The 18681-nt window shown below is 40.9% G+C and overlaps 9 protein-coding genes across 9 annotated transcripts; 4 read left to right on the forward strand and 5 right to left on the reverse strand.

The window, feature by feature from the left end:
- Nucleotides 1-1629: 1629 nt before the first annotated feature.
- V1514DRAFT_345378 (uncharacterized protein) lies at nt 1630-2943 on the forward strand (the record flags this gene model as incomplete). The annotated part of the gene is made up of 4 exons (XM_066929228.1): nt 1630-1656; nt 1749-1837; nt 1926-2054; nt 2139-2943. 4 exons carry the CDS (start codon nt 1630-1632, stop codon nt 2941-2943), a joined length of 1050 nt encoding a protein of 349 aa, XP_066780616.1.
- Nucleotides 2944-3542: 599 nt separating this feature from the next.
- Nucleotides 3543-4513, forward strand: V1514DRAFT_345379 (uncharacterized protein; the record flags this gene model as incomplete). The annotated part of the gene is made up of 2 exons (XM_066929229.1): nt 3543-3617; nt 3713-4513. The coding sequence occupies 2 exons, from the start codon at nt 3543-3545 to the stop codon at nt 4511-4513; spliced, it is 876 nt and encodes a 291-aa protein (XP_066780617.1).
- A 58-nt stretch (nt 4514-4571) lies between these two features.
- Nucleotides 4572-7653, reverse strand: V1514DRAFT_241764 (component of IIS longevity pathway SMK-1-domain-containing protein). Its single transcript, XM_066924764.1, has 3 exons — nt 7131-7653; nt 6865-7012; nt 4572-6788 (listed from the first exon to the last, which is right to left on the reverse strand). The coding sequence occupies exons 1-3, from the start codon at nt 7204-7206 to the stop codon at nt 4631-4633; spliced, it is 2382 nt and encodes a 793-aa protein (XP_066780618.1). The 5' UTR covers nt 7207-7653; the 3' UTR covers nt 4572-4630.
- A 1623-nt stretch (nt 7654-9276) lies between these two features.
- V1514DRAFT_361164 (squalene epoxidase-domain-containing protein) lies at nt 9277-11060 on the forward strand (the record flags this gene model as incomplete). The annotated part of the gene is made up of 4 exons (XM_066929697.1): nt 9277-9385; nt 9475-9742; nt 9800-9905; nt 9966-11060. The coding sequence occupies 4 exons, from the start codon at nt 9277-9279 to the stop codon at nt 10866-10868; spliced, it is 1386 nt and encodes a 461-aa protein (XP_066780619.1). The 3' UTR covers nt 10869-11060.
- Nucleotides 11061-12342, reverse strand: V1514DRAFT_241684 (uncharacterized protein). The gene is made up of 2 exons (XM_066924763.1): nt 11864-12342; nt 11061-11645 (listed from the first exon to the last, which is right to left on the reverse strand). The coding sequence occupies exons 1-2, from the start codon at nt 12249-12251 to the stop codon at nt 11254-11256; spliced, it is 780 nt and encodes a 259-aa protein (XP_066780620.1). The 5' UTR covers nt 12252-12342; the 3' UTR covers nt 11061-11253.
- Nucleotides 12343-13271: 929 nt separating this feature from the next.
- V1514DRAFT_266434 (kinase-like domain-containing protein) lies at nt 13272-13997 on the reverse strand (the record flags this gene model as incomplete). The annotated part of the gene is made up of 1 exon (XM_066924801.1): nt 13272-13997. A coding segment is annotated over one exon (726 nt), but the record flags the coding sequence as incomplete, so codon positions are not given.
- A 676-nt stretch (nt 13998-14673) lies between these two features.
- V1514DRAFT_370295 (ribosomal protein S16 domain-containing protein) lies at nt 14674-15435 on the forward strand. The gene is made up of 3 exons (XM_066929987.1): nt 14674-14850; nt 14958-15132; nt 15210-15435. Exons 1-3 carry the CDS (start codon nt 14708-14710, stop codon nt 15288-15290), a joined length of 399 nt encoding a protein of 132 aa, XP_066780622.1. The 5' UTR covers nt 14674-14707; the 3' UTR covers nt 15291-15435.
- On the reverse strand, nt 15349-16539 carry V1514DRAFT_339195 (Pre-mRNA-splicing factor 38). The gene is made up of 5 exons (XM_066928939.1): nt 16325-16539; nt 16226-16269; nt 16089-16164; nt 15848-16004; nt 15349-15789 (listed from the first exon to the last, which is right to left on the reverse strand). Exons 1-5 carry the CDS (start codon nt 16359-16361, stop codon nt 15492-15494), a joined length of 612 nt encoding a protein of 203 aa, XP_066780623.1. The 5' UTR covers nt 16362-16539; the 3' UTR covers nt 15349-15491.
- Nucleotides 16540-16603: 64 nt separating this feature from the next.
- On the reverse strand, nt 16604-18408 carry V1514DRAFT_339199 (uncharacterized protein). The gene is made up of 2 exons (XM_066928940.1): nt 17856-18408; nt 16604-17773 (listed from the first exon to the last, which is right to left on the reverse strand). The coding sequence occupies exons 1-2, from the start codon at nt 17958-17960 to the stop codon at nt 16715-16717; spliced, it is 1164 nt and encodes a 387-aa protein (XP_066780624.1). The 5' UTR covers nt 17961-18408; the 3' UTR covers nt 16604-16714.
- Nucleotides 18409-18681: the final 273 nt, after the last annotated feature.

Here is an 18681-nt window from a genome sequence, read left to right on the forward strand (position 1 = left end):
TACCTTATCAATTTGTGTTTCTGTTTCTGTTTCTGTTTTATTTTTTTTTTATTTTTTTTTTCTTCATCATTATTCTCTTTGTTCCCCCGCGGGATCCCCCCCCCCACCAAAGAGAAGTCCTGCATTTTTATTTCTTATTTCTTATTTCTTATTTTTTTCATTTTTTTTTGGTTTTGTTTTTACGTTTAATTACTGTGTTTAGTTTGTGAATACGAAGTAATATGTAATATAGTCGCCAGGTCAATATTGTAACAGGGTACGTGAATTCGCAGCTGTATGCCAAACCACTTAGTCTTTGTTGGGCTGAGCGTGGATAAGGGTGGTTAGGGGTAAGTACATATATAAGCTGAGGTTGATCCCATAAAAAATTTATTCAATAGAAAATAGTTTTGATTGGGATGACAAACTGGGCATACATTGAAAATGTTCCTTTTATAACACAATAGCTATTCTGCCCTAAACATAACTGTACATCTCATGTGCTTTGCTTACAAAAATACTATATCAAACATATTCTGCTGGCTGCGCCTGAATGGATTACTATGCATTAACAATGTTGGTGGCAAGATAATATATAAGGAGGTTTCACTGTACGTCCGAAAGGGTTTTAGATTTTTAAGTAGTGTTGATAGTTACATCCAACATGGCGTAACAGTTTAACACCTTACTGGCTTTCATCAGTATTTTCTTGGAAATCATCGCAGTTACCCACAGGCAAATGTTACATAGCAAATGGTAATTATATACTCAAGTTGCTACATGGTAAAAATTATAGACAAGTCCAGTCTATTATAGTAATCGTATTCAGACTATGCGATTTGATTTAAGTTTGACGATTACTCGAAAAATAATCATGTAGCGATCGTTTATGTTTTCAAGGCAACGGACTGGAGGCTTATTTAAAGTTGATGAGAAACAATTATATTAAATGAAATTGGTTGACCGTCCTGCTCCTCCTAATTCCTACAACGGGCAAATATACAGTTATTTATTTACAAAAAGCAACCCATGATCCCAGATCATCGGTAGATCACCAAACGTTGACCTCTCCTCGAACTCTACTTATCGTAGATCTGATCAGTACCACGCTGATCCGCATGTTCCAGTCGATCTCACACCGAGCTATGGTGTTCTTGACCCTATGAACATACCGACATTGTGTCACCACGTTCCCTTTTTGTCTCACAACCGCCCAGGGTGTTCTTGACCCCGATCAAGGAGCAGCGATATGATCTGCCTGATCGTAACAAAGAGGTAATGCCTCCCGAGGTAGTGCCTACTCGCGCTCCTCTCCAACAAGACCGCCATGTTTGTTCACTATCCACCACCGCGACCACCGCGTGGTACTATACCCTTAGTATGTACTAGTCCCTTAGTTAGTAAGCAATTGAGTAAAGTTTTTTACAATGCTTAATATAATCACGTGCTTCTTTCTGCAAATGGTATGTAGCCCTGACCCTGAATTATGATATTTGGCGAAACTTTTGAGATCGGAAGTCACAATGAGCAACAGTTGAATCACCAATAATAAATACTACGCATACTATACATATTATACCATCGGACATACAATATATTATATTTATTTATATTCCACGTTGCGAATTCATACTGAGTTGTTGGCTCCAAATGTGCGGTCGATATTCGCTCGCAATGGTAAAAAAAAAAAAATGCATATCTTTTCTCAATTCAATAATCGCATTATATATATATTTTTAACCGTATAATATTATATATTATGTATGTAGCGTCTGGACCAGGTTCGTGACCGACTTATCGAAGACGGCATAGTACTTGACGAATTCTCAGAAGACGAGCAAAACAACTATTATCCATCGTATGAATACAGAATCATAAAACAAGTGATGTATAACACGGAATTTTACCCGTGCTCACATAGGTTAATTACTTAAAAAATATTATAGAAACAATGTGCATCCGACATCAAGGCAGCCGGTCATCTTTAGGCATGGCGCTCAGCATTCCTTGACGATACGGACAATGATGTGGTGCTTTCAGCCGCCCTGGACGCACAAGATTGATAAATCACACCCGTATGTATTTTCTGCAGGTTCCCTTTTTTTTATATTTTTTTTTGTAATAATTTTATTGATCATATCGTTAATCAAATCAATCAGTATTTTCAATGCTCGCAGTGACAATTTGACATCCCGCATGTGGGCGGGACCGTTTCAAAAGGGCGGCCGGTGCTTGGTTCCAGTTCAGGGATACTACGAATGGCTTCACTCGAACCCGGATGGTAAATCAAAGCCAAAACCAACAACACCGTATTACGTTCGGCCGTGTGATGCGAATGCAATCATGTATCTTGCCGGTCTTTACAGCGTGGCTTACATTGACAAGGAGCCATCAACAGCAACAGAAGGTAGAGACAAGCAACCGGAACGCGAACCGTTGTACTCGTTTGCCATTGTCACGACAAGTCCGACCGAAAGTCTGGAATTTTTGCACCCTCGCATGCCGTTAGTCTTGTTCCCCGGTACTGCCGCGTTTGACGACTGGTTAAATCCTGAATTTAAACCGACTGACAAGCTTCAACGGTTTAACGTCAATTCCGAAATTTCGTGCAATATTACTGCCTCCAAGGCCGAGATTTATTTGTCAGGACCTAAATCTGGTCAACCCATTGTGAATAAGAATGGGTTAGATGAATTTTTGAACAAGAACAAAAAAGGGGTTGCAGCGGCAGAAATCAAGACTGAGGATGAAAATCAACATAAGCGGATTAAAAACGAGCGTATTGACCTGCATGAAAACAAAACGTCACATTTCAAGGTTACACCAGAACAGAAAAGTTCCGAAGTCAAGGGCGGCCACTACAATCTACGACCAAAAAATCAATCCTCACCAAAATTCAACAAATCATCATCCACGCCAGCGCAAAAATCAAAAATCACTTCATTTTTCACTAAAATATCATGAGTTTTGGTTAAAATGTTGTAGTTGTTAGCTTGCATTTGATTAGCTGTCTTTTAATCGATAAAAAAGATTAAACTGCAACCTTGTAACTCGAGATGCTTGAAATATACAGTTTCGTGATTGATGCATCAATATTTGCTTTGGATCAAACCATGAAATAATGACGCGACTAAAGGATATATATATATATATATATTTGGCACAATTTGAGAGAATGAACAAAGAAATTTCAACCATTGACGCGAAGAGTTCATTGACAGGCTTAGAAGTAAGTGGTTTAATAAGTCGACAAGATGAGCGTTCTCAGCTTGTACATAATAGTAATTTGCCTTGATATTTGGTCATTTTCCTTGGTTAATTAGTTTAGATTATTAATTGATCATCACCACAACTTTTCATCCTGTTTGCCGGATTTAAAAGCATTCGAATTATCCTAGCTATTACGTCATTTCTTACCCACCAGCCCTGTGCGGCTGATTTAGATTGCTTGCCTCGGTTTCGCTTTGCATTGTTACTTTAACCCCCCGCAATTGAACCAATATAAATTGTGCCACATGCCACTGCCGTTTTTCGCCATTATTCCTCTTTTTTTTGTTTGCTCAATGACTTCCTACTCGTCAAACGTATTTCAAAGCGGTTTATTTACTGGCAAAGTCGCATTCGTGACTGGCGGCGCGGTATGCAAATTTCGTAAACATGCTTTAAAAAAAATAAAAAAAATAAAATAAAACAAAAAAGGAGAAAACTTCTAAACTGCAAACGAATTTTTCAGGGCGCAATCTGTCGGCGGCAGGTGGAAGCCCTGGTCTCACTCGGCGCAAACGCGGCCATTTTAGGAAGAAGCAAGTCCAAAACCGAACATGCCGCTGCCGAGATTGCCCGACTGCGACCTGGCGCTCGCGTGCTGGGGTTGATCGTGGACGTGCGAGATCACGTAGGCATGCAACAGGCAGCAACCACGACCGTGGCCGAACTGGGCCGGATCGATTTCGTGATTTGTGGTGCGGCAGGCAATTTCCTGGCCGACGTGCGTCACCTGAGTGCGAACGCGTTCAAGACCGTGATTGATATTGACCTATTGGGAAGCTTTAACACGGTCAAGGCTGCACAGGAACAGTTAATCCGGCATGCGCACGAAGGCAGCAGCGTGATCTTTGTGTCCGCCACGTTGCATTATCATGGCGTGCCCTTTCAAGCTCACGTGGCTGCGGCCAAGGCCGGCATTGACGCGCTCAGCAACGCGTTGGCGGTCGAACTGGGACCGTATGGCGTGCGATCGAATTGCATCGCTCCCGGACCGATCGATGAGACCGAGGGCATCGCAAGGTTATTACCTGCCAAGGAAAGGCAGCAGGCAATTAAACACGTACCCTTGGGCAGGTTCGGAACCAAAAACGATATTGCCGATGCAACCGTTTTCCTGTTGTCTGAAGCGGCAAGTTACGTGAATGGTTCAATCTTGGTGGTTGATGGTGGTGCATGGCAGATTAGCCAGTCACATCTTCCCTATCCTGACGCAATTCTGCAAGGCTTGACATTTGATAGGAAACAGAAAAAAGACGCAAAGTTGTAAACCAAAAAAAAAAAAAGAAGCAAGTACGAATAATGTAATTAAAACTATTTATACATTCTTTAATATTCCTAAACGCCAAGTAAAATACAAAAATGACCACATATATAATACATCAACTTATTTAAGCCTCTTGGTTCCAAAGGCAAATGCAATCTTTGACAAGCTTTTCTTCACCCCGTTTTGAGATTTTTTGTCCAAGCCGCTGTTGTTGTTATTGTTGATTGGTTTTTTTTTCTTTTTATTATTGACCGATAACTTGCCGAGCTCGTCTTCTTCTTCCTCCTCTTCACGTCGTTCGTCTTCAGCCCTGCGACGTTTTTCGCCAAGCGCCTTGAGTGGCAACAACGACGCGGTTTCTTTTTCGTCAGGAGTATTCATGCCAACAATGTCTTGGTCCGTATTATTTGATTCCTCGGTCGGGTTTGTCTCTGCATTTGAATGATTTTTACCAACCTCTTCGCTTTCATCTTCGTTATCTGACGTGTTAAAGTAATCTTCCTCGTGACTTTCCATATCTCTCAAGTCATTCCATTGTCCACTAAGCTTAATCGATAACTTTGCATGCTCGTTGGCATCCGATGGCGTGACTGATCCGGTCGTTAATTCGTCGTAACGCGCCAGTAACGATTTGACCGTGTCGATCTGAGCTAACAAATTCAAGGATTCCCTATACGATTCAACAATGTGAACTACTATCGTCTTCATGTTGCGTTGATACTCAGTCTTCGCGCTTCCAACCTTGACAAACTCGAAAAATTCAAGGCATGCAGAGTTCAGCAAATTGTTTTTGAAACCGACCTCAACAAACAACTTCACAATCGGACCAAACAACTTGTTTTTGGTTAAAAAACGATAATAAAACTCGTCATTCGTGCTGAGGCATTGCCTAAAGCACCTGAGTACAGACAACCGCAATGTCTTGTTTTTTTTATTTTCAAGTAACCGGTTCATATTAAGTAACACGTTTGATTCTATCAGAAAAGTTCGCGATCTGTAACCGTGTAATTTTATAAACGCGCACGCCAATTCACATAAGCATGACCATAATATCGCTTCGTTGGGCGGAATTCTTGCCATATTAGTACTAGATTTATCCAAGTCCGATAGCGACTTAAATAATTGCTTTACTGATTTATCATAAAACCTATCCAAAAACATTTCAACCTCTGGATCCTCTGTGCGCTGCCGAAGTAACAAATCGGTTCCTGATTTTTGAAGCATGTCCAAAGATTGACCTGAAGTAGGATCTAACAAAACCTGAATGGCTTCTGAAACTTGTGACGTAACGCCGCAATCACGCTCGTTCAGTAATAAATTCACAAGAATATCAACGATTGAATCCTGGGACTTGGAAGTCTTTAAAACCGCACTTCTCACTAATGATGGGTCGTGATCGATTATGGCAAGAACAAGTTCAGTTCCGGAAATACGAACCTGAGCAACTTCGTCTCTTAAGGCAAACTCAATAACTTCAAAAAGATTTTGTTTGATAAAATTTGAGTACAAAAAAGATCGTTGCGCGGCTCGCAAGTTTTTCGCCGTCTGACAAAACTGATGAATAAACTGTACCGCATTCCGTTTCTTTTGTAATTCCTGTTGCTCATCGTCATCTGATTGAGTAGGCTTAAAAATTCCAAATAATGCGGACGTGAATTCGTCTTGTTGTTGCAAATAAGTAATTATATCCACTTGATAAAAATAAATCATGGAGCTCAACATTGAAAAAGTGGGATCGTCCAACAGTCGTGCCAAAACAACGTCCTTAAGATACTGAAGCCTGAAAGTGTACTTAATTTTGTTTTTAATGTTTTCGTCTGGAAATGGCACGACTTCTTTAAATCGAGATTCATCAGAAATGTATTCGCGGTGATTTGCCTTGAAAGTAGGAAATTCAGGGTCGTATTCTAAAATTCCAACAACGCCAATAATGTATTCATCGAGAATTATTTGTTCAAGAATAGTGTTATCATTCATTAGGATTATGAGTTTCATGATGCGACATAAAGCGTGCAGGTCTTGTAACGATTCAAGATCTTCAGCCATCTCAAGCAAAGGTATAAGTTTGCTAATGTAATCCGTTTCTTGAATAAACCGTGTGATGCTGTCCCGGCCATACTGTGAATGGGATGCCACGATGAGTTCGCGTTCGACATCAGCCAGGTTCCCAAGCGACGGCTCTGATGGCAATGAATACGATCCGGATAAAAAATTATTTTCATCATCTGAATTATTATCGTCAACTCCAAGATGTCTTTGAACAGCCGTTACAAATTCCCTATATTTTCAAATAAAAAATTAACAATTTTGTCAAGTTTACGAAAAGGAACCTCAACCGAGGAAAGTAATCGTACCAGATTGAGGCGCATCCTTCACCTTCTTGAAAACTGAGTGCCAAATCAATTTCATCAGGATCTGTCCATACAATAAGTGTATCTTGTTGCTTTTGATATTGAACTTCCTTAAATATTTTCGTCTCGAGTAAAAGCTTGTCCGATTCGTCTTCACTCCGAACGAAAATGTAAGCCTCGTCCTGAACGTAATGTGTGTTTAGTTTTTTTTCTTGTGTTGCATTGAATGTGACTTACTTGGATGATTTCACCCGTGCAAAATCCAGTACCTCGATCATGCCAGTTCTCCTGCTGGAGTTCATAAACCTTGACCCTACGAGGCGTCACAGGGACGTCAAATGACATTGCGGGAACCAGGCACGCGGTACGACCAAAAAAAAAAAAAAAAAGGGAAAGAGAAAGGGAAAGGGAAAGGGGGAGAGAAAAGATTAAAGAAAAATTGGTTAATGCAAACTCCCCCTGTGATTCCTATTCTTCGGATATGAAAATCAGCTCAAGATAGGGGTGGAAAGGATGAAAGACTGATGAACCATCAGAATTAACACAGATGATGATGGCATGCCGTAAGCGATTACGCGCCAGGATGTATAGGGCAAGGGTTGGTCTCATCTATCATGTTACCATGTATTGGATATCGCTCTACTAGTTATCGTCACAGCAGGGTGGAAAGTGAGACAGACGTCAAGTGGATTGAGAGGGAGAGACATGATGGTAATGTCAATGTAAGTCAATGTTATACTGTTTAATAGAAGATGGAGTTGTCCTTAATCTTTGCCATTTTCTTTTTTCCAGGCAATGGAACGCACGGTGCATTGGTATACAATCCATATTTATGTTGGTACAGGGTGAAATGCAAGCATGAAAGAAGTTTATAATATGTCAAAGTTGGACCTTGCTGGCTTCTTGAGGAAAAAAAAAATAAAAATAGAAATAGAAATAAAGGGCGCTCGTGCTCAACTATTGCTGCTACTGGTTAATTAATGGGGATTGCCGAGACTGAATGTGACGACGGCGACATTGGGGTCCGGTTCAATCGGGTACGTTGGCCCATTTGTTCAAAATAAATCACAGCCCTTCCCTGGCCTTGTATGTATGCGAATAGTATATAAATAGTCTCAAAACGAACAATTTAATTGGGCCCAGCCACTAAGGCGTCCTAGTTCATATAGATATACATGTAAGATAACGCATGTAGTGTACATGATATTGATACATATCAGTAACAGCGAATAGAAAGCAATGGGGGCCAAGTTATGTAACTTATTGATGCCGACAGACAATACTACGATACCACATAATTTATCTAAAAAGAACCCGCTTGTTTCAGCAATCTCTCACTTTGCCGCAATGCTGCCGGTCTTCAACCTTGCAACTCATTGCGCTGCTGTTTTTACCTATTTGTTTGTGTTACGGGACGTTTGTCAGGTGCCATCAAATTCAGAAGCAATGTCGATCATAGCCATGCACGACCAAAAGTATATTCATTTACGTAGAGTATATCTATCGTGCCTATCATCGGCTGGTTCGGCGTGGCTGGCTGCAAACGGCGCAAAACTCGAGAAAAGCGCTGGTACGATAGGCCAGGACGAATCAGTCGCGGCAATTGCCGGTCAGCACGACCGAGACCACCGCTAAGTCACATCAATCAATGTACACAATATAATAGAAGCTAGTAGTTATAGTTTATTTAAATGTAATATACAATTTAATAGTATTGCTCGCCATGCTACGGTCGCTATCACGTCAATCAGGCACTGGATGCCAAGTGAGTAATAATAACATGCTCAGTTTGACGGATGGCCCCTCCCGCCTTCCCCCATATTCGAACCGGGAAAAAAAAAATCCAGTATAGCTATTACTATACAAAAACAAAAAACCAGTCAAGTTTACATCGAAAGCAAGCGACAGTCTCTGACCCGGCCAAATAATGGCCTTAGATAATCCACGTCTCAGATGCGTCGTACAAACGTCGTACAAACGTCGTACCACGCGCTCAATAAGCTTTGGCCGTTAAACCTTATTTGCAGGCTTCACCTTAACTCACGAAAAGCCGCACAAACGTTTGAGATTTACCACACCACTTGTTCGTACTTCGTCGTCGTTGCTGACACCCCCTAGGTTGTTCGACCCGCCACGTCCCGTTAATCTCTTGCTCATATACGCTTGATTCCCGCAGCCCTGTTCCTTCCTGTCACCTCCCTGCTGTTAGTTACGTACCGACTGTTCCTAAGTGTTCTTGACCCATTGTTTGCCAGCGTCAATTGAAACCAATTGGTGGTTAAACTTTTTTTTTTGGTCTTGGACCGTTGGTGCGCTCATCCATTCTCATTCATCCACATCTTGTTTTTTTTATCCTCAACTCCTTGGCGTGACAGCTACCCACCTTTTCTAACTTTTCTTTGAATTGGCTTCGCAATGGCTCAGACGGGATCTGAATACGACGTTGTTATTGTCGGCGCTGGCGTGGTGGGTTCCGCACTGGGTGCCACCCTCGGCAAGCAAGGCCGGCGGGTTCTTGTCATTGGTATGTTTTTTTATTTTTTTTGTTTGTTTTGCTGATCTCCTTTGTGCTCCTTGTTTTTTTTTCACTTATTAAATTTTTGTCTCTATTAGAGCGTGATTTAGCCGAACCCGACAGGATTGTGGGTGAATTGCTTCAACCGGGAGGCGTGCAGGCTTTGCAAAAATTAGGCTTGAGCGATGCTTTGGAAGGTATTGACGCCGTCGATGTTGACGGCTATGCCTTGTTCTATTATGCAGAATCGACTAGTCTTCAGTATTCGCCAGATCCAACAAACGAAAAATTAAACCTCCATGGCCGCTCGTTCCACCATGGCAGATTCATTTCCAACCTCAGAAAAGCCGTCATACAGGCTCCAAAGTAAGTGTCAAGAATCTACTTGTTCGTATTCGTCGTACTAATTCGCCTGATTCATAGCGTGACCGTGCTTGAAGCCACAGTCAATGAAATCATCACTAGCACTGATTCAAGCAGAGTAGTTGGTGTGAGGTGTACAAGCAAAAAGACAGATCTTTCTGAGGTCGTACGTACTGTCATTATTTGATTTGATTTTTTTTTTTTTTTTTTTAATATTCTCATGTAGTACTACGGAGCCCTGACCGTGATTGCTGATGGCACATTTTCAAAGTTCAGGCGAGACTACATTTCGACCCCGGTGCAGATTAAATCCCATTTTGTGGGCATAGTCCTTAAGGACGCGGTACTTCCAGCCCCCAATTACGGTCACGTCATTCTTGGTGATCATAGTCCGATCTTGATTTACCAAATTGGCACTCACGAGACTAGGTTGCTGCTTGATGTGAAGGGCAAACTGCCATCAGTTGGTAATGGTGACTTACGTAATTATTTGGAAAAAATTGGCAAGAGTGCATTGCCGGCATCAGTTCTGCCATCGTTTATTGAAGCTCTCGACACCGACCGGCTAAGATCCATGCCAAACTCATACTTGCCGCCATCTACGAACGAGGTCGCCGGCGTGGTTTTGCTTGGTGATGCGTTTAACATGCGGCATCCACTCACTGGTGGCGGCATGACCGTTGCCCTGAACGACGTGGTTTTATTATCCGACTTGATCTCACCTACACGCATTCCTGACCTGCACGACACCGGTGCAGTGTTGTCACAATTAAACGAATTCTTTTGGAAGCGCAAGTCGCTAAGCACGGTTATTAATATTTTGGCTCAGGCACTGTATTCTTTGTTTGCTGCAGATGATTCAAAACTGCGCCGTTTAAAGAACGGTTGCTTCAAGTACTTGCAACGTGGCGGGTTACACTCTTTAGAACCCATCGGCTTGCTTTCCGGAATCATTCCGGTTCCGTTCGTTTTGGTCAATCATTTTTTCCGCGTCGCCTTGTTTAGCATATTCCTCATGTTTAAAGATGCTGACGTAATCGCCTACCCTGCATTGTTTCTGGAATCCATTTTAGTATTATGGAAGGCGATTATTATCTTTGTCCCTGTACTTTGGAACGAATGGAAATAAAACATGTTATGTATAATACGATAAAGGTCAAGTGAATTATCCATGAACTGATATGAAATCTAATGGCTAATAGACTAGAAGCTCATTCTTCTTTTTCTAACGTTTAATGTTCGCTTTTATTTTTTTTTTGTTGAAGCTTTTGTTTATTTTTTTTTTTGCCTGGTATTGTGCATGTTGTTTTTGGTTTCAATGGATAATTTCTTTTTTTGCTCTCTTGATTTGGATGACTTTTTTTGAAACGCTTTTTATGATGTATAACGTTTTCTAATTGAAGGCGAAGATAGTTTTTTTTAATTTAATAATGTTATTGGTACTCTTAGAAATTAAAATAATTTCATATATATATATATATATCGTGATAGATTGTGATTGTATATGCCTGTTGTTAACTGACGAATACGGTTATACTCTTCCATTTACTTATCGCGCCGGTATCCCAACTCTTGTCGTTGACTTGAACTTCTAATCCAATTTGAATTTTTTCTTCCTTTGCTCTTGAACTTGACAAAGAAGCAAATGATGATGATGATGATGATGATGATGATGATGATGATGATGATGATGATGACCGAATTAGTTTAGTAAACTCAGTCCATCTCATCCAAATATCCAATCCGGCCTTGATTCCTCCGCCTTTCTCATCGGGTTCATCAAACTCGGTCACCAATTGACTTGCCGTTGTTGATTTCGTAATTGCAAACGGTAACATTCGATCTGACACGGCCGCGTAAGTTTTATCGACCGCATAATATTCGATTGAATCTAGTTTTAATAAACCTGTTTGATTTTAAGCATATATAATATTGTGCATGTTAATATTTTGGCTGTTAAATTTTTTTTTTTTTTTTTTTGGTGCCTGGTGTGTGCCTTTTTTTTTTAAAAAAAAACAAAACAGTTGTTTATACAAGCTTTGGGATATCCACCCCTTCCCCCAACAAAAAAAAAATGAAAAATAAAAAAAATAAATGAATAAGATTAGACCGTTCCGTACTCACCTTGGCTCAGTTTGGTGAATAATAGGGCAATGCCATCGCCATAATAAATGAAGTACAAATCACCACCATATCGTTTCACAATGCCACTACCTTGTTTAGTCGGTTGTTGTACCAATTCCGTGTTAACATCATCATTATTATTATTAGTGATAGTAGTGGTAGTCGTGGTAATATTGTTATTATTCTGATAATGATGATGATTATTATTGTTATCATCTGCATCAATCGTGATCGTCATTGATTGCAAATCCACAGTCGTGCCAAGATTAAACTTGCGCAAGCTCGTACGTAATTCATCAGGAAATATTATGGTCGTATTATCTGTACTGATTTGAATCTGCCTGCCAATGTTTTGCACCAAGTCATTTGTCACAGATTTGTCAGGCATATATTTAAAAAAAAAAAAAAAAGAGAAATGACGTGACGTGAAGATTGTAATGATTGCTTGAAAAAGCGGCAGGAAACAATTTGCGGAGAAATCGGTCGGTGCCGCAACCAAAATCCTGGTCCCCCCCCCCCGCTTTACTCTCTTTTTCTTTTTTTTGTTCTTGGGTTTATACGTTTTGTTTATTAAAAAATATATAAATAACTGTACAATTTAAAATAACTCCAATTTAATGCAAGCTCTCGTCCAAAAAAAAAAAAAAAAAAGTCGCGCATCGAAAAAAGCGTACACCAATTACCTATGTTTAAATCATAAATAGATAACTTGACCCCACCACCACCCAACTTTAAACACTTCCCCATTAATTAACAGATGTTTTGGATTACCCTCAGATATTTCATTCCTTGCATAGAATTTCATGTATAAAAGTCACTAATGAGGCTTGGCGTATTCCCTCATTCGTACATTTTGTTTTTATCCAAATTATCAGTATATACAGGTAAGTAATCTGGTTTTTCATTCTTGCATTACATAGATCATTGGAAACAGTAATAAAAACCTCCGCTATGTGTTCTAGATGTTGCATGAATAATAAGCAAAATCGGTTTTTAAAAAAATTCACAGTGTGAAAAGCACGACCTTCAAAATTGCCCTGTTCTAGGTTTAGATAATAATTGTAATGTATCTCACGGTTTCGTGTTAATACGACGTGACCCGTTTCTTGAAATGTGAATGCACCCGCCTAACCGATTGTGACCTACCAGCAAACAGGCATGAGCTCTTATCCGAAGCATCGATAGTTTTATTCGTCACCGGTTTCTTTTTTTGATCACCACTGGCAGTCGCGCAGCATACTTCAGTTCGGGCAATAAACCCGTCATTCAATGCCGCTGCTGCCGTGCATCGCGTGAGCGGGCTCGGGTCTAGCATGCGCAGCAGCAATCGACGGCATGATACTGAAAAGGGAGACAATATCCTAACCCTCGGCAAAACTTCGCAATCCGGTTGGGAAATATCAACATCCGGGTGTTCTTGCTTGAACGTGCGCAGCACGTCCAAATAATTAACGAACCGGGAATCCGTCTGGTCGGCCTTTTCGAACGGGTGCCCGCCAAACGACATGCAAAAGTACACAATCGCGCATGACCACACGTCTAATAACCGTGCGTCGTAGTACGTGACCTGGCTCGTGGCGGTACTGCCATTGCTGTCGGTCTGGAACACTTCGGGTGAGATGTAAGGTTCGGATCCGCACACGGCCGTGCACAACTTGACCGGTCCGTCCGGCGGCCGGTCCTGCACGATGTGCGACACGCCAAAATCAGTGATTTTTAACGTACCATCCGGGGTCAACAGCAGGTTTTCAGGCTTGATGTCCCGATGGGCGATACCTTGTGAATGCAAGTAAGCCACGCCACGCAGCAATTGCTTGAACAGGCAGTTGCGTTCGCGAGCAGGCATGGGTTCTGGCAAATGCTTGATGAGCGCAAACAGGTCACCGCCACTGCAGTATTCCATAACATGACACCAACGCTGATGAGAACCCAGGCATAATTCGAACGTGTGCACCACGTTCGGATGATCCAGCCGTTCTGAAATGGTAAATTCTGTCGCCAGCCTGCTGATGTACTCGGTCTCGTTCTCGTAAGGCCCATTTTTGTGAAATTCCTTGACGGCAAATATTTTGGAATGATCCTTATGCGAATGCATGATGCGCACGTTTGCGGTCGCGCCTTTGCCGACCGTGCTTTTCTTGAGCTGAATCAAACTGCTAAACGACGATGAATATTTTGCTGACAATTTTGTAGTCGGGACTTGGAAATTGGCTGGGAAAAAATCGGCAGTCGCGCTCAATGTCTGGCTCGAATCTTTGCTATCTGACGGCGTGGCCGCCACGGACTTTACATGCAGCGTGCTGGTGGTGTGGCGTTTGAGAAACATTCTGCGCTAACCAGACAATGACGACGTGATCATGTAGCAAATCAAAAAAAAATCTTCAATGCGCACGTTGACGGATAATGTTTGCAATCCAATTTTTATCTCTCTTCCACTTCTGATATCCGCGAAATTAGCGTCTCTGAGAGGCCAATGTATTAAAAAAAATAAAGGTCCGACAGAGTCATCCACATGAGGTATATAGTATATAGATTTATAAACTAACTGTGGCGAGCGAGTTGGGAGGCCGTAAAAAAAAAAAAAAAAAAAAAAAAAAGAGAAAAGGACGGAGAAGGTCGAGGAGAAGTTAGCGTTGAGCATAAGGTACAAACACATTAAATTATTGTTAGCGGGGGAGCGATTTCCGCGCACCGAGCTGGGATTATCAACTAAAAGTTTCTTCTTTTTCCACCGGTGCTCGTGACGGCCGGGTGGCAAGTTGATAACTCGTGATAACTAGTTTGATAACGTTTTGCTAGCTGGTACAAGACCCTTGCGCGTGCTGGCATCATGCAAGGCAGAAAATGCATCTGCAGTTACATAAAATTAATCTCGACGACATTGGCATTTCGCATCCCACAGTTGCAATGGTGGTTCGGATACGGCTGGCCCGCATGTTTGGCAGGGCAGGATGGCCCAAGTACAACATTACTGTTGCATATGGCCCGTAAGTGTTTGAACGTGAAACTTGTCGGAAGGTTCAATGCTGGTCATGCCTGCATCTAGGTGCAAATGCACGGTCGGCATGCTAATCTCAAATCTTTTTTTTTACAGTAATCGTGTGACACGCAAGCCGATTGAAGTTATTGGCACATACGATCCAGTTCCCAAGCAATTTGACGACGAAGCCAAGGGCATCAAGGAAGTTCATTTAGATTTCGACCGGGCCCGTTATTGGCTCGGTGTTGGCGCTCAACCGTCTGATACGGTCACGCGCTTGTTTGAGAAGGTAAAAAAACAAACACAATTTTACGGTTTTATATATATATATATACTGGTTTATAGTACGTGCTCATGAATTTGTAGTTTGGAATCCTTCCGCCGAAACCACGTCGGGAATCGCCGCAAAGCAAAGCCGGCAAAGACGAAACGAGCGCAGACAAATAATAATCACCATAGAAATGGGGGGAAAAAATAAAAAAAAAACAAAGCATAATATAAAATGGTTTTTTGTTTTAAATTCAAAGTTTGTACATAGTCAAGAATTGATTTCCAAAAAAAAAAAAAAAAAAAAATTATCATTACAACCAGCCTAAATTATTTTTTTATCGTAAAAACTAACCCTGTGTAAACGAAGAGGTTTGTTATTTATTCGCCTTCGTCGTCTGAATCATCCAATTCACTTCCCAATGCACTATCCCGTGGTTCCAATACTTCGTTATCTTCCAGCACGATGCGTTTGGGCAATCGCGGAAGTGCAATATCGCACACCCGTTCTTCGATCAGTAACGAATCAATAAATTCATCCATGTACGTTAATTGAAACCCGTTCATGTTCCTCAGTTTCAACTTGTGATAATCTGCTAGTAATGGTTCTAACAGTTTGTAAACATCAGCTGCCGGGAACGTTAATCGAATGTAGAATGCCGCCAGGGCTCGCAGGTATCTTAATTGCTCGTAAGCACAAGGCATAACCCCTCCCAAAAAAAAAATTTAATACTCACTTAAAATCCTCTGCTGCAAGGTATTCAAGAACTATGTCCCGTTCTGGTTGTAACTGGATCAATTTAAATGCCAAACATAGAAACGGTGTCGGCTTTTGTTGTCCGTATTGTCCACCCACGTATGTAAGTTCGACGGCTCGATCACATATCGTAGCAGCTTTAGAAGATATTAACCCGAAAAAACAGAAAATAAAAGAAAAGAAACCAATTTATGTATATGCAAAAAAAAAGTGAACTGTACCTGTTAAACCGAAACATTGTTCTTTCCAATATAGCGCTTCGAATATTCTCTCTCGAATAATCTTCTCAATCAAATACTATATCATGGTTACCTTTGCTGCCAACTTCAATACAATCTATAAATATATTATTCCATACTGCTGGATTCAATGAATGAATCGTTTTGCCGCCTCGAACCAGTCCTGTTTTTAATTAGATCACAAGATTTTTTTTTTTTTTTATGCTGCATGTACGCACCTCGTTCAAGGATGATTCCTCGCTCTGGTTCAGTCATTCTTTTTTTCTCTCTCTCTCTCTCTCTTTGTGATTTTATTTCGACATGATCCCAATTAAATCTGACCACCTTGTGTTAGTCGTTGGTGGCGTATTTGTATCAGTTCTAAATTGCACTTGTCAATTATTACAACTGTACTACACGCATTTTCAATTAATTGAATTTGTTGCAAGTTCAGGGGCATCCCGACCATCACACCAAAAAAAAAAAAAAAAGGAATTTTATGTCATGTCAAAGTCAATATCGTACAATTGTTAACCCTATTAAAGCACGCATGCATTGATCTACATTGTATTTACAATTTCCTCACATTAATCTAAAAAAAAAAAAAAACGCCTCCTTTTGTTCAAGATTTATTGCGGTTTTTGGTTTAAGAAAAAGTCTCTCGAACCTTGACACACTTCCTTGGTACACATGGGACATTTTAATGAATACTGATGGCTGACAACCTTGTCTTCGTTAAGATGATTTTTGACAATGTCAGCTAGGGCATCAATAAACAACGGATGACCGTTTAAGGAATCTGCTCGCTTAAGTCCGTCGACATTAGCTTCACCGATAATCTCAAGATCGAGTTCATGCAAGGTTTCGATATGATCACTGGTAAACGCAATCGGGACCAATACCATATTTGTTTGCCCCTTTTTAATCATGGCAGTCACGGTGTCCGCAGTTTGTGCACCCAGCCATGCTGACGGTCCAACCTGGCTTTGCCAAACCAGCCTGTACGGATTCGAAAACCCTAGCTCTTCCATAACTGCATATACGGTTGCGGCCACCTCAGCCGGATAAGCATCACCCCTGTTGACAACCGACATTGGCAATGAATGCGCAGAAAACAACAAAACAACGTCCTTGCGCACGTTTAAGTCATAAGTTTCCAGTTTTTGCTTGATCAGTGAAGCAAAGGCCTTGACCAGGCCCTTGTGAGTCGGCCACCTATCAATCACGCTCCATTTAATTTGAGATTCTGGATCCAGTCTCTTGCTAACCTTCCATAGCTCGTTCAGGCTGCTACCCGTTGTCGAGCAAGAATACTGCGGATATTGCGTAAACGCCACCGCTCGCTTCACGCCATCATGTTGCATCTGCTTCAATGTTTCGTCCGTGAGCGGATTCGCATATCGAAACGCAACGTAAGGCTTGTGCGGTGCCGTGTCGGGATTAGTCTCGTCCAAAATCTTGCACATCTCCTTGGCCTGATACTCTGACCATTTCCTAATCGGACTGCCGCCGCCAATTTCTTCATAATGATGAGAAATCTTGGGAGTTCGTCTCCAGGCAATAAATTTGGCAAGATGGTGTTGAAACCTGCCCAGCGGAATCAGATCACCGTCAGCGAACAATCGGTACAGGAAATCGTAAGTTTCAGCCGTTTTTGACGGTCCGCCCATGTTAAGCAAAACAACTCCCTATTTTGTATTATTATGTCAGACCAATTAATTTTCCTTTGATTATTTTTATACAGCAAAAATTCGGTTGAAAAGTACGAACAGTTGGACCCTTGGTTGTTGAAGAAGATGTATTCACTGTGGTCGTCAAACCCCTGCTAAGCAGCATGGTACCCATGCGTGTGCTTGGCCGAATTCTAGCTACCATCTTAAACTTGCAGTCTCACAAAATAAAATAAAATAAAGAAGATTAAACCGTTAAGTCCAGTCCGACCGTGCAATTGCAAATGGAATCAAGGTCGTACGTAGTTGCTACATCACGTTCAACGGTTGTCGAGAGTCCTTAAGGGCTAGGGCTCCGAGATTGCAATATATAAATCGGAATTAAAAAGCTTTCGTATCGTGAAATATGATTACAGTCAAGACGGACATCATTTGCTCGATTGGTTAATGCGAACCATGACATGAGCGATCGAAAAAAAAAATTGCCACCCGAATAAAGCATTAAGCATATAATATACTAAATCATATTTGGCAAAATATTCTTCATTAAACTGTATTTTTAGTATTTTGTTCTGTAGACGTTGATATAATTACGAAATTAGGATGAGCAAAAAATAAAATAAAATAAAAGACAATGAATTGATACCTAAAACTTGTCTTCAAATGTGCAAAGTGTTCAATCCAAATAAATAACATCTAAAGCAAAACGTGTCTCGTTTAACAACTACAAAAGAATTTTTTTTAATGATATATTTTACTTAACAAACAAACCAACCTTTAAAATATTTTACTATAACACACATCAACAATGCCACAACATTAATCATTAATCATTAAACATTATACTAAAAAAAACAAGAAATAATCATGCAGGACTTCTCTTTGGGGGGATTCCGCGGGGGAACAAAGAGAATAATGATATTGAA

Source organism: Lipomyces japonicus (assembly GCF_038497905.1).
Source record: "Lipomyces japonicus strain CBS 7319 unplaced genomic scaffold V1514scaffold_96, whole genome shotgun sequence".
Lineage (NCBI taxonomy): Eukaryota > Fungi > Ascomycota > Lipomycetes > Lipomycetales > Lipomycetaceae > Lipomyces > Lipomyces japonicus.

What these genes read in the sequence shown, in the direction of transcription:
- V1514DRAFT_241764 (XM_066924764.1), bottom strand. Translation starts at nt 7,206, where the DNA reads ATGTCATTTGACGTCCCTGTGACGCCTCGTAGGGTCAAGGTTTATGAA. An exon ending in GGAGAACTGGCATGATCGAG is followed by an intron (nt 7,013 to 7,130) that starts GTACTGGATTTT and finishes TTCGGAGTGAAG; the next exon opens with ACGAATCGGACAAGCTTTTA. An exon ending in GAAGGATGCGCCTCAATCTG is followed by an intron (nt 6,789 to 6,864) that starts GTACGATTACTT and finishes TTGAAAATATAG; the next exon opens with GGAATTTGTAACGGCTGTTC.
- V1514DRAFT_241684 (XM_066924763.1), bottom strand. Translation starts at nt 12,251, where the DNA reads ATGCCTGACAAATCTGTGACAAATGACTTGGTGCAAAACATTGGCAGG. An exon ending in ATTCACCAAACTGAGCCAAG is followed by an intron (nt 11,646 to 11,863) that starts GTGAGTACGGAA and finishes AAAATCAAACAG; the next exon opens with GTTTATTAAAACTAGATTCA.
- V1514DRAFT_370295 (XM_066929987.1), top strand. Translation starts at nt 14,708, where the DNA reads ATGCATCTGCAGTTACATAAAATTAATCTCGACGACATTGGCATTTCG. An exon ending in ATTACTGTTGCATATGGCCC is followed by an intron (nt 14,851 to 14,957) that starts GTAAGTGTTTGA and finishes TTTTTTTTACAG; the next exon opens with TAATCGTGTGACACGCAAGC. An exon ending in TCACGCGCTTGTTTGAGAAG is followed by an intron (nt 15,133 to 15,209) that starts GTAAAAAAACAA and finishes ATGAATTTGTAG; the next exon opens with TTTGGAATCCTTCCGCCGAA.
- V1514DRAFT_339195 (XM_066928939.1), bottom strand. Translation starts at nt 16,361, where the DNA reads ATGACTGAACCAGAGCGAGGAATCATCCTTGAACGAG. An exon ending in TTCATTCATTGAATCCAGCA is followed by an intron (nt 16,165 to 16,225) that starts GTATGGAATAAT and finishes ACCATGATATAG; the next exon opens with TATTTGATTGAGAAGATTAT. An exon ending in ACAATGTTTCGGTTTAACAG is followed by an intron (nt 16,005 to 16,088) that starts GTACAGTTCACT and finishes TATCTTCTAAAG; the next exon opens with CTGCTACGATATGTGATCGA.
- V1514DRAFT_339199 (XM_066928940.1), bottom strand. Translation starts at nt 17,960, where the DNA reads ATGGTAGCTAGAATTCGGCCAAGCACACGCATGGGTACCATGCTGCTT. An exon ending in CAACAACCAAGGGTCCAACT is followed by an intron (nt 17,774 to 17,855) that starts GTTCGTACTTTT and finishes AATACAAAATAG; the next exon opens with GGAGTTGTTTTGCTTAACAT.